At 33.7% G+C, this 13955-nt stretch overlaps 2 protein-coding genes across 5 annotated transcripts in view; one reads left to right on the forward strand and one right to left on the reverse strand.

Annotated features, from left to right (window-relative positions):
• Positions 1 to 3260, forward strand: part of LOC117116679 — a 9024-nt gene extending 5764 nt beyond the window's left edge. For 3 of the 4 annotated variants that reach the window (XM_033260767.1, XM_033260768.1, XM_033260765.1), the window contains 5 exons: positions 94 to 141; positions 278 to 343; positions 1072 to 1149; positions 1801 to 1890; positions 2234 to 3260. In XM_033260767.1, the coding sequence (XP_033116658.1) occupies positions 94 to 141; positions 278 to 343; positions 1072 to 1149; positions 1801 to 1890; positions 2234 to 2238 (287 nt within the window). In that variant the 3' untranslated portion in view covers positions 2239 to 3260. The remainder of the gene's footprint in view (positions 1 to 93; positions 142 to 277; positions 344 to 1071; positions 1150 to 1800; positions 1891 to 2233) is intronic. The other variant, XM_033260766.1, reaches the window with a different exon arrangement.
• A 324-nt stretch (positions 3261 to 3584) lies between these two features.
• Positions 3585 to 13955, reverse strand: part of LOC117116678 (serine/threonine-protein kinase PAK 5-like) — a 35424-nt gene continuing 25053 nt past the window's right edge. The window contains exons 6-11 of the mRNA XM_033260764.1: positions 12832 to 13194; positions 10497 to 10630; positions 9567 to 9693; positions 9059 to 9184; positions 8353 to 8487; positions 3585 to 8235 (exon numbers count right to left, since the gene is read on the reverse strand). Of these exons, the coding sequence (XP_033116655.1) occupies positions 8080 to 8235; positions 8353 to 8487; positions 9059 to 9184; positions 9567 to 9693; positions 10497 to 10630; positions 12832 to 13194 (1041 nt within the window). The 3' untranslated portion in view covers positions 3585 to 8079. The remainder of the gene's footprint in view (positions 8236 to 8352; positions 8488 to 9058; positions 9185 to 9566; positions 9694 to 10496; positions 10631 to 12831; positions 13195 to 13955) is intronic.

Below are 13955 nucleotides of genomic sequence, written 5' to 3' on the forward strand. Positions count from 1 at the left end.
CATATATATATAATGTATATAATGTGTATTCGTATATGATCGTATATGAGTCTGTGGATCCATTGAAACATGTTATGTTTTCTAATCTTTCAGAAGATGGCGCCCTAACATGGCGAAAAAACGCAATTCGGAGGAAGTCAGGTACGTACAAAATATTATTGGCCACAGATATAACAATAATACTGTAGTGTTAAAAAAAAAATTCCCGAGATTTACATAACTAATAAAGTATTAATATTAAACGTTGCTAATCTATTATCAAATAATGTTATCCTAGATACTTGTGACCTTCGGAAATTTCAAGCTGAGATATTAGGAAAACGATCACCTATCGACGAGAAAGGTTCGTCAGTTTATATACTCTTTGAGTTTATCTACTTCTTCGTCTATTACGTTTACTACAAATTTTCCCATCATTTTCAATGTTTTTTACCGGCTATTAATCGAATTCGCTTATTTTAAAGACTGGAGTTCCTCCTCAGTAATCATCGCAAAAATACTGCCAATCATTCATTCTTAAATCCTTTCTAATCCATTATATTATTCTGGTTCACTTATATTTGTTTCATTCGTGACTTGTATATTTTTCTGGTGAATAAACTGACATACAGCTGGTATTATATACACTCATATTAGCATTGGCTGTGGATCTATCTGAATGCCTGAACTGACTGTTCCGTGTATAAGGACTATACTTATTATTCAGGTTTATTTATTCAAAAATATCACATTTATAAGAAGCATACATTTTACAAGTTCACCAATCAAAAGTCAATAGCAATATAAAATTAAATTGGAGACTAATGATATTAAAGAAAAATTTTCTTTAAAAACAGAATTACAATGAGATTACAATTTAAAAAGGAATACATAGTTAAAAGAATTTACATAAAAACGTGTAACAATAACATAGTTTAGTGAAAATGTACACAAAGAATAGCCCAGTATTAATTCACCCTAGTATGCGTTATATAGTCTATATAACATGACACGTATTCGTAAGATTTTAAAATTCCATTCAATCGATTAGAAATTATTATTAATTAGGCCTATTTATTATTTTACACAAAGTGACCCCCATCAATGAACTATTTAGCACTGACCAGTGTTCACCAAGTGATGATGAAAAGACCAATATACTCAAAAGAGGTAAGTCTACTGTATATACCCTAAGATAATAATAGCAGAAGATAGAGCAGCTTCCCAATATAGTGGAACATCCGTTCGAAAGGCATTGTGGGTACACAGAGTGTAATTGTACCCCGTCCGCGCGGCGGCGCTGTATAGTAAAGGCACCGCTTTGGCTCATTTGTTATCTGTAGTTTCATGGTAGTTTCTGAACTTAGTAAAATGGTCAAATTTTACCCCATTCGCGGGAGGGCGGATGTTCAATCATTTTTAATGCAAATACGCGGAACAGCTAATTCTTCTGCTATGACGAATAATAAATACATTTTGGAGCAGTATGTATTATGCATCCGTATAGGCCAAAACCCAATGTTTTTTAGTAGATTAAAGGCTAGTACTATAAACTTGGTTTCAGCACTCTTCTACTCATGCGTGACCGTCCTACGTTCCCTGCACAACGTAAGTTGCTTCCTAGAATCCATGCGACGAGGAGAACGTTCTCGTATGTGCTGATGACTTATTAGTGACGTAGTGACGTTCTACGTCCTCGTCGTGCAATCGAAAGCTTCCTATTATTAGCCCTAAGAACATTAGACTTAAGAACAACAGCACGATTGATAAAAAAAAAAAAGTGAATGCCAATATTAAATCATATTGTTTTGTTTTTAAAAGAGCAACACAGGCGATCGTCTACCCCTCCAATACCAGGACCGAAACCGAATAGAAAAAAAATTGCGCCTTTTAAACGTGCAACCACAATTGGTAAGTTAGCCTAATTTGAATTAATGACAAAAAATACAATAATGGACTTTTTCGGTAAGGCTTCGATACCGACAAATGAATAGCATGAATGTACGAAAACACGTGGGTTGTGAGAGAAAACCTGTTTGTAGGCACACGCGTATTCCTGGCGTTGTTCCGATTGTCAATTGATAAGTTTGATTGACACTCCGGCAAGGTTAATTAAAGATGGGTGAATACTTATACAATTTCAATACAATAACATTAATGATAAGAAATATTAGGCCGAATATAGTTCAAAGGCATAATTCCTTTTGTTAAATTGCATAATTTAATTTGTTTTTTATATATTTCATCTGGATAGAATGAAATTTTGAGGAAACCTCTACCGTCTGGCAAGTAACTTTAATAATATAACGATGTTGTGGAAAGCTCTAAAAACGTAGGTGACGCGCACCAAGTGTGATTGTGAACGTACAGTAATTGAGGAAAACAGATTTACATTAGAGTAGTTTAAGTGTGAGGCCAATCTGCAAATTGGCTTTGAGACAAGCCTCATCCCTTTTGCTGAAGTGTTGGATTTTAAACAGCGTAAACGTACGTAGTTTGTGCGACACACGTATCCCTGGCTAATAAATAACACCTTCTGATAGATCAGTTAAGTTTGACTCCAGAAAGTTCCATTCAGATCTTAGTTGGTTGCATGCCGCAAACAACAGCAGAAAACATTGTGCTATTCCAAATTTAAATTTTGATCTTGAATATCAGTAGCCGAAATAAAATTGCGCAAATTCACAAAAAACATATATCTTTATACGATATAAAATAATGTAACTCGTTGCAAATATATGTAGACCCTATCTTTGCAAGTATGTACTAGTAACAACAGCACATGTTTTATCTTATTATCATTATGATAATAATAATAATAATAATATTATTATTATTTTTATTATTATTATTAATGTTATGTATTTTTGAATTAGATGGCAGTTAAAACAATTTACTCAGCATTTTAATTGCTGGCTTAACTTAATCCTATAAATGTAATAATAATAATTATAATTATTGTTGTTATTTTTATTATTATTTATTTATTATTGTATTATTATCAATATTATTACTGTCATTAATGGTTGTTCTTATGAATTACAGTGTTATTATTAAAGTAAGTACATTAGGAAAATAAAAAATAAATAACAATAATAATAATAATAATAATAATAATAATAATTCATTCTTATATAGCACAAGCAAACAAGCTCTTAATGCACTGTACATAAAAAATAGAATAACTTATTTATGCAGCCCTTTGCAAGCTTTTACAAATTGTACATAAATGAAAGATAAATAAATGTTATATTGAAATGAATGAATGAGTGTAAATAATGATAAATACATATAAATATACTGTATCTGTATGTTTATAATATTGTTCCTATGTTTTTATGGTTCATTTTGTCTGTATTTGCTCAAGAATATTTTTTATTAATGCTTTATTATATTGTAAATTGTTTAGTTCATGTATTATGTTACAATTCTTTGCATGTATTGAAAGGCCTGCAACTTGAAATGTTGTAAGGGCACCCTTTTGGATTATTGTTTAATAAATAAAATTTATTCAAATCCAACATTCACTACTACATATTATTTCTGTGTATGTTTTCAATAATCCACTCACACATGGTTAAGACTTTAAAAATAAAGACGCAACATTCTTTATATAATTCACGCAAAGTTTATATACTAAAGATGGAAAAAAATACAAGGTTATATAAATGCTAATAGATCAGCTGAAAATAAACAGGTAAAACATGAAACACATGGTTCAGCACAGATATTTTGGATTTATATACACGATTGAATTACGTAACATTCAAACCACTTTGTACAATTGGTAAAACTGCTGTACAGAGAGAGCCTTTCTGGTTTAGCACGAAGAAATCCAATATACCATGCATATATGGGTTAAAACATAATTTCTATAGTTGAAAATACATTATTTCTCATTAGGCAATCTGGAAACTGATAGTAATTGGGCAAAATCTGTGTCTGTAAACTCTAACAAGTATAACATTTATCATTATGCAATTTGGAGCCAATCCATGTCATGCCTTGTTTTGTTATGAACCCCGTTTGATTTATTAAATGTGATATTGTGATGTGTTAATAACACTGCAATAATACATCTGCATTCTTGGAGCAATACAGTAAACATACAATAATGTATTTCCCAACAGGATAAAATGCAACCCCACCCCCACAAATGAATCAACACAAACATAATAATGTTATTCATTTTCAGTGACACCATCTAAAGGACAGGACTTAATCTTATTTGCATAGATATCTATGTTGTATATTAATATTTATGGACTATTATGGAAATTGCTTGTAATGTATATATATCACATGTTGATTGGACACTAACATTCAATAAATAATTTGAATATGGTCAACACATTCAAGAAAAAGAATACAATATCTGAAATAATAGAACAAACCATTAATTATTACATCATGTTTATGAATACTGGGTTGGTAGCAAAGAATTCAGTAGATAAACAAAAGCTACTGACAAATGACGTGGTCCATGACACAAGCTAATGATGTCTTCTAAGTTTTATGTTATAGATTAAGTCATTTAAGGATCACAAATTTCTTTTACCAATGATGTCACCAAATAATAGGATACATTCAGGATGTTACGAATCTCTGCAAATACTATGGGTCCAAATTTGATCAAAGATCAGCGACTAAAGTAATCAACAATATGAATATTGTACTACACAATTATAAGATTGGACCAGAAAAATACTCCATGCAAAATAAAAATATTTGCTTTGAAGAGAATTAACAATTTTGTATGGAAGAACATGCTTAATCAAATATAAAGGTATTCTTTTGGTTTTTATAGCTAAAAGTTTGTATAGCAATCACATATAAATACAGACAGTTTGCATGTATTTTCCACCATTATTACATTGATGATTGTAATTTAATACATAATGGTTAGCAAAATTAAACAATGAGTTGTCACTTGGATTGCCTGCCCTGTATAAATTCAATTCAAGGTTGGCTTAGACTTCCCACACACACACACAATGTTTTGATCACAAATTATATGCTGCAATGAGCCTAAAGATGCATCATGTAAACTCACGAGGGCAGATTATTGCCTTGTTCCTTCAACTTCCATCATGCACAACACAGCATACAGAATAAAAAAAAGATTAAATACAATTAATGTTTTGGATGATGGCTGTGAATTATTCTGTAATAATATAAAGAATTAAAACTTGAAATCTGTAATGAAATGCAGACATAAAATCCTAAAAATGCGCACATCCTACATAACATCTTTCACACTCTTTTCAACACAGCTTACACTGGTACATATACTCTTTGTCACATTGGTTCCTCTAGCATGTTCTCATTGTCACACTGGTTTTTCTAGCATGTTCTCATTGTCACACTGGTTCCTCTAGCATGTTCTCATTGTCACACTGGTTCCTCTAGCATGTTCTCATTGTCACACTGGTTCTCCTGGCACATATGTCCTATCTTACACTACCTCCTCTGGTACACAGTTTGTTTTCTTGCAACAGTTCTCCAGACACACAGGCTCATGTCACACTGGTTTCTCTGCTGTGTGTTTTTTGTCACAATGGATTCGTCTGGCATACTGTAAACCCTTGAATTGAAGCCCTGGGCTTCTTTTTTTTTGCGAACTTTAGATGGGCTATTTTTCGAGATGGGCTTTTTTTTCGAGACTACTTTTGCAAAGTAAAGAGGGGGGCTCCTTTTCTAAATGAATGTTGTAAATTTTGTGAATTTGTACAATTAAACAATAAATAAGGTCAATGTAACATCAATCAGTATTATAGAGTGTATTTAACTGGCATTAAATCACCTAAACTAATGTATAAATTCATGCACAGTGTGTGTACTGTAATTTCTCAAAAAGAAGACTATGCTATTTTTTAGATAGATGAGCTTCTTTCGAGATAGGCTTCTTTTCGAGGCTAATTTTGCAAATTAAAGAAGGGGGGGGGGCGCTTCAATTTCAGATGGGTTTCATTTCGAGATTAAGCCCACTGGGCTTCAATTTGAGGTTTTACGGTATGTTCTTTGTCACGGTGGTTCATCTAGCACAAAAGTTCTATCTTACACTACCTCGTCTGGAACACAGGTTCCTTTTCACAACAGCTCCCCTGACACACAGGCTCCTTCTCACAACAGCTCCCCTGACACACATGCTCTTATCACGCTGGTTCATCTGGCAGGTGTCCTTTGTCACACTGGTTTCCCTGGGACTCAAGTTCTAGCTTACACTACCTCCTTTGGTACACTGATTCCTTCACACAACACACAAGCTCATGTCACACTGGTTCATCTGGCATATGTTCTTTGCCACACTGGTTCCCCTAGCACATCAGTTCTATCTTACTCTACCTCCTCTGGTAAACTGGTTCTTTCTCACAACACAAAAGCTCTTGTCACACTGGTTTCTGCAACACCTAGATTCTTCCTCAACCTGATTCCTCTGCCACACTCCTTCTATAACAATATCAGAAATTTATCAAAGCAATTCCAAATAATAAAGTCTTGATAATTCACTTAAATTAAATCAAGATAAATATAAGCTTACTAAAGTCAAAATACAGATTAACTCCTTCAGAGTGTAAAAATATATCTTAACTCCATAACAAAGTTAAAAGACTCATAAGTCAAAATATATACCAACTCCCTATTTGAGTCAAACTGTAGAAGTGGCTGAAATACAGGATTCTGTTAACATCTCTAATACTTAATAAACAGAACTGAAAGGAACTATTTTTTTTTTAGTTTTCTACAGACACTAAATCAAGGAATTTAAAATTTCTTAATATAAACATATGAATATAAAATTGTCAATATTTATGTAAAATTTACATAAATAAGAAATTATGAACTGCCATTGCAGGATATCAAGTTTAGAAATAAATAATACACATACTCCCAATCTTGAAAATATAATTAAATTCTCTATAGTATCTTTGTTCCTTTTGAATAATAAAATGAAGAACACATCACAGGAGTCTTGTGAAATATTAACGTAAAAAGACTTTAAAAATCTTCATCTTGATACAAATACATTTACAGCACAGTAAACTAGTTGACAAATATACACAATACATACATGATAAGGCCAGACTTTTTTTAGACCTTGTTTCGTGAACTTATTTTTTTTTTAATTGTCAGGAAAGCAGAAAAAAATCCAAATAAAATTTTGTTTTATCATTTAGCAAAATGATTTTACCAAAACCATCTAGGGGAAGGAGAAAATAAAAATAAATTTTATTAATGAAATTAACAGTGTAGTAATGAGATTGATAAATGCTTTAAATTTATTTTTGGAGAATTTAGGGGAGTGGTATGGAGGGTGTAATAAAAATATATATAAAATTTAAGTTTTTTATGAAATTTCCATTTTTGTGGCGAGTGTGCGTTAACTGGCTAAAAATAAAATGTTACTTTTATTCAACATCACCACTCTTGGCGGTCGGATGGTTCGCTAAACAAATATATAAAAAAAAGTCTCGCCTAATTACACACAGCAAAACAATAATGTTCTTACAAGACATGCATGTGTATGTGTATATGTGTATGTTTAACTTTTTTCCTGCACATGTGCACTTTAAGTGTATGTTAATGACTTTCAACGCTAAAGCTGGGCACGCACTACATCGTACGACGATTTCAACTGCGCTTCCTGTGGCGCTAGATGACGCAGCGCCGTCTGCTGACTGTCTGCGGTAGTGAGAGTGAGAGTCTGCCTTTTCAGATGGTTTTTAGATAACTAGGACTAGAGCTCATGGTGTGCAAGTCTTCAACATGGGCTGGATGTACAGTATAATCTGAATAAAGAGAATGATCCCATTTCTACAATCCCGCCCCACTTCCAAACAACCCAACCATCTCATGGCAAATCAAACACACAAATTCACTTTGTAACATCCTCTCATTAAAAGAGGTTTAGAGTTTAAGTACATTTTGTACCTAGAGCATAATAAGTTAAGATTATCTTCCGATCATTTTTAGTACCTCTGGAATTAACTGTATACTGCCTCTATGGTCATTGTAGGTACAATAGTTCATAGGTCAACTCCAATCAGTGTCTCTCCACCTCACTTTCAATTTATCAAAGTCTATGTACATGTTTTCCCCTTATGAATGCCTTAATTGTCTGAGCAGAGATACCAACGATGTGTTGTGCCCCATTTGACATAAGAACGGATGCCTAAGAAGTTCATAGGCATTAGCACGTTGGGATGGATCTCGCACAAGCATCTTTTCTAAGAAACCCTGTAACCGTGGTGATGCCTGGGAAAAGAAAAGACAATAAAACATTTTAGAACAAATTTCTTCAGGCATGGTCAAAGAAACATGGAAACCACTATGCTACACTTCTACTACTTTGATTAACATACAAGTACTTACTCTGTACGTGTTCTTTAATTTGGGTGGTGGCATATCTCGAATACGTCGCATTGCTTGTAATGGCGGTTCATTGAAAAATGGAGGCTCACCATCTACCATCTCCATGACCATAATACCCAATGACCAAATATCAACCTATTACAAGTGGAAACAGTAAAGAATGGAAAGAGAAATACTGGGAATGAGTAGGCTTAATTGGAAATCCATGACACTGGCAGATTTTTGTTCTGTGATTTGCCCATATATGGGTATGGTATGAAATCATGATGCCCATATATGCGCAAATCACATGTATTTGTCACAGTGCGCTATTGTAACTTGCATTTCAGCTCTCCCTCTGAAATACAAGTTCAGCAGTGATGGGAATTGAACCGGGGACCTAGAGATCTCCACGGTTCAGCGCACACAAAGTGCTAACCACCAGTAAAGCCGACCGAGCTAAGATACTGTCAAATGAAATGAAATACTGTATTAATTCAAATAAATGAACCGGGGCATTCATTGCTGAGAATTGTTTTTTGAGTGGGAATCTATTCGAAGGAGGAGTGTATTTGAGGGAGGCATTTATTTTTTTGGTGTCATGTACGACGATGACAAAAAATATATTAAAAAATATATATGATAAAATAGTATTTAAAATTAAATACTGTAAATAGTAATAATAGAATCTATGGATGAATGATATCCCTGAACTTAAATCACTTACCTCTGGTCCATATGGTAACCTTGAAATGACCTCTGGAGCCATCCAATAGGGTGTTCCCACCAATGACTTCCTCTTTGGCATGTCATGGGACACCTGTGCACAGAACCCAAAGTCGGATAGCTTTACCTGTAAATGTAAAGACAGGGAATAAACATTAGATGGATTTTCTGGATTTTGGCACAGAGGTAATCTTGGCCTTTCAGTTGTGGGTTCGACTCAGATGCTGGTCACATTTGACACATGGAGAAGGTTTACATCATTCATGACTGAATCTGTATCTAATAATCAGATGGGGAAAAAGTGCATTGTGACCTACTTTACAGGTAACACGAAAAGAGTACTGTAGCAGTTATTACAATTTAATATGTTATTAATTAGTGTACTTACTTGCTGTATTCACAGCTTTTGTCTAATCTGTATTTGAAGTATAATCAATCCCTTTGGTTGTTCTTTTTAAAGTTTTCTATTTTCTATACAGAACTAAAGGTTGCGATATTAAGGTACTTACTTTGCCATCGTGTGTTAGAAGGATAGAATCACTTTTGATATCCCGATGGATAACACCTTGGGAATGTAGGAAAGACAGTGCAGTCAGGATCGCTTTACAAACAAATGCAATCTGCTCCTCCTCTAACCTGCAATAAGCAAAATAATGTACAGTAATGTCATAATTACACCATCCAATATTCAAATATTGCCATCTTTATTGTTATCATTCTCATAATCAACAGAATCATTATTTACCAGCATACTACTTATGTCATTATTATTATCAGTGATATCCTCATGATCATTTATGCTATTATCTTAAAAAACAATCATTAATGTCATTGTCACCATTGTCACTGTCTGTATGATTAATGTTTTCACCAACCACTATCATTACAGTGTTATTATTATTATCTTAAAATCATCCATCATAATTTATAATCAACATCATAATCAAGTGAGTGTACATGTTTACGATTAGGAACTAGAGCATTGGGGTCAGCAAATTATTGACATCGTGAATGCTAGATATGATTGCGATCTAAACAACTAGAAAGAACACGATGGAAAGGTCCATAAAAAATACAGATGTTTGAATAAGAGTTAAAATAATATTTTGTTAAGTGGAAGAATGCCAACGATTAAAATAATTTGGTTTTTATCGAAGGTAAATTCAGCTAGGCTCCAGCACGGTAGACCACGCTGCTGCGCTGTCGGTTCGTGCTAGGCCTGGCCGCCGTCAGCTTATCGGCGCTTGGCAGGAGATAGCTAGGTTTAAGTATTGGAAACTGACACCCGATCATTAATTATCATTAATGTCACTATTTTAACAATCATATATATAATAATTAATCACTATCGATATAATCCCCATAAGTCTATACAAATCGAAATCCAATGAGGAAGTCTGTAACAATAAACTCCCAAGGATTCCAAAACCTTTACCCACCTTGCATGAGTCACAATATCAGTGAGTGCACCGCCCTCTAGGAATTCCATCACAACCCAAAGTTCATCGCCCACTAAGTAACTGTCGTACATTTCCACAATGTTTGGGTGTTTGTAATCCCTCATAATTACAACCTATATTAATAAGAGAACAAAAAAATGTTAATTCTGTCCAGATTTCTTTGACAAAAAAAATTGAATGCCCGTATATAGTCATGATGTGCCTATATATGGTCATTATGTGATGTCATAATGTCCATATTTAGGCATGTCACATGTTTTTGTCAAATATAATTTGATAGTCTGAACATGGCTTTAAGCAATGCATAATAATGTCATGTAAATCAGCAAATACTAAATCTGTGTCTTAAGCCCCTATCGCACTGGACTTAATTTGGTCAAATTAACCGAGTCACTGGCTAAATTGACCAAAAACAAATCCAATCCGAACGTCGGTTACAATTCCCTCAGGGTTAAATTAACCAAGCCGAATGGTTAATTTTACCGACCTCAGCCTGCCCAGTAAAACTTACCACGGTCTCGGTTAAACTAACCACGCTGGTCAAGAAGTCTAATCCGAACATGCAACACGGTTAAAACACCGCTCGAACAAAACCGGAATTTGAAGTCACAAACTAGCGCCCTCAATAATATTTTTTATACACAAGGTTAAATCTTGGTAAAACTATGGTAAAACTAACCGCGTGAATAATCCAAGTGCGAACAATGGTGAAATGTACCCATGACTTTGGTTAAAGTTACCCTGGTTAAATTTACCATTTTTTAAATCCAGTGCGAACAAGGCTTTATAAATCAAATTTATTAGTCCATACAGGTAAATAAATTAATTGGTAGAATTTTTTGAATAGCAATAAAATTATTTCATTGTAAATTGATATTTCTTTGTTCTTTTCCAATGCTTATATACAATTTTTCATGTTTTTTTCCACAATAAATATTACTAAAGATGATATATCTTATTGAAAGATAAGCAAAATCTTGCTTCTGACTGTCTCAGGTTGAAATTTTAAACATAAAATGAGTAATGTTTTATTGAAAATGTTGAGCATTATTCTATGTTTTGTCACAGATCATATATCTTGAATTAGACGAGTAATTGCAGGAAACAAATACAGCATTATGCTGTTACTGCTCTACAAACTAAGCTAAGGTTAATGGAAGCTATAGATATTTTAAATCATGAGCATTCTGAGGTTAATCAAGGTTATTTTTTCAATTCACTGTTGTGCTCCTGTATGTTGAGCTGTTCTTGTTTCTGTGTATTATTTTTAAACGACCATGTATTTATTGAGGGGATGTGAGGCCTAAGAGGTCAGCTGATAACCAGAGGCACTATTAAATAGATGAAAGATGTATTGTTCCAAGAAAAATACAAAAAAAAATTTCATAAAAATAATTTTTGAAATTAACTTAGCTCATATTACAGTAACATAAAAATGCTCAGCTTGAACATAGAAATTAACATTTAAAAATGTTACCCATAATTTTACAGTGAAAAATCATAGAAATAGTGCAAGTAAATGGAAGTGTTTTTATCATCATTATCCAGTATAAAAATCATGGTACTATACGCATTTTTAAAATTCAATAAATTCTATGCTCAAGTTAATAATTTGTATGTTACTGCAAAATAAACAAGTTAATTTCAATTTTTTATTTTTTATTTTTTATTTTTTTCCTTTTTAGGGGACAATACATCTTTCAATAATGTGAAGCTTTATAAACTGAGTCTCATTACAAGGCTTAGAGTGTAGAGATGTTTATTTGGCACGAGAAAAAATCCTGTGCCAGTCACAGAATTTTAATTTGATTACAGGCCTAAATATGTTTAATTTGTTAAAGGCCAAAAGCTCATCATATTTTATATTAGAATATACTAATTTTTTTTTTCCATTCATATATCTTCGTATACTATACAGTAACTAATTTAAGTAATATTTTAATGCTATATACTTATATATTTTGGCCTGCATATGTTTAGATTAGGAAAATGCCTAATTATATAGGCCTAGAGAATATTTATGAAAGGGAAAATCATTTATTTAGCTTAACATTTATTACTGTCTTATTATGCCTTGAAAAATTTGTTATCTAAATGCATTTATTATATTTACTGTAACCCAATTTTTTTGTCTACATTTAATGACTCCTCTATATTACGTGCACAAGAAGAAAACAAATGTCATACTTTCAAACACTGAATAAGGAAATGCTAAAAAATTACAAAAAAAAAACAACTCCCTAACAACCAGGTAAAAGTGTAACTACCTAGAATGGTTACAACACAGAATTAAATGTTTAATCCGCAGGTTTACCTCATTAAATAAGAGCTCTCTTCTTTGTTGTTTCCGTAAGTCCATCTTCTTGACAGCAACTTGTCGACCTGTCTCTCTTTCGGTCGCAATACAAACGATACCAGTCGAGCCTTCACCGATTTTCACAAAGTTCTCAAACCTAAGCCTAGGGTCGGCTTGACTGACAACCATCTGCAGAGCTGCCCGGAACTGTTCGTGGGAGACACGCTCAGCCTGGGGCGTGTTCGACCCTGCCGGTGCCGGGTTTGAGTTCTGTGCCATTTGTGGCGGTTTAGGCTGGTTTGAAGAATATGGCGGTGAAGTTGGCATAGGTCCAGATACGACAGTAACTCCACTAGGGGTTGTAGGAGGTGATCGGCGTTCCTAAATCATAGTAAAATAAGATATTATATCATGAGCTGAGCAAAAAAATATATTGAAGGATTTCATCATAAACATATCATTATCTGTTATTAATTTAAAAATCAATGCAAAGCACATAGCTGAAGGTTGTGACACAATGGTTAAAGTGCCCAGTTTCAAATATTGTGTGTAAGGGTTCAATAATCACCAGACAAAAATAAGTGCTACCAAAGCTTAATTGAGTCTTAGTTTAGGCACTACCACATTGAAGTGAGCCACAAACCAGATGGAGGGTTATGTTTCATACAACCAACATAAAATTATTGCTGCGAAGCAGCCAATTCATATTCTTGACAGCAATTTGACTTCTGAAAGGTCATTGTTTGTCAAAAAACAGGCGCCTAAGACGACTGAAAAGCGGAGTTTCCTTCTTTCGTTCTACCGGGTAAAATCAATTACTTTAGGCGACGTTTGTAGACTAACATACTCGTACCAACGTCCGCCTGTCGCGCTAGCCAGGCCTAGACTAGCTAGGATGGTAGGCCTAGCCTTGATGGGACGAAGGTCCCAATGAAAAACAACGTCGCTCCTTGATAGCTAACATTGTCTATTTAACATCACAATAATTCATTATTAGACCTATAGTTGTTTTTTAATTATACTCCACAAATCTCAGCCGATACCTCGCATAACTCGTTAACGTCTCGTATCTATTGTTGTGACGTCAAGGCTCGCTGGCTCACACCAATTTAACCTCCTTGCTCACACACTTGTGATGTCTC

The sequence above is a fragment of the Anneissia japonica genome, unplaced genomic scaffold (genome assembly GCF_011630105.1).
Source record: "Anneissia japonica isolate Jap-2015-1 unplaced genomic scaffold, ASM1163010v1 scaffold287845_len271631_cov178, whole genome shotgun sequence".
Classification (NCBI taxonomy): Eukaryota; Metazoa; Echinodermata; class Crinoidea; order Comatulida; family Comatulidae; genus Anneissia; species Anneissia japonica.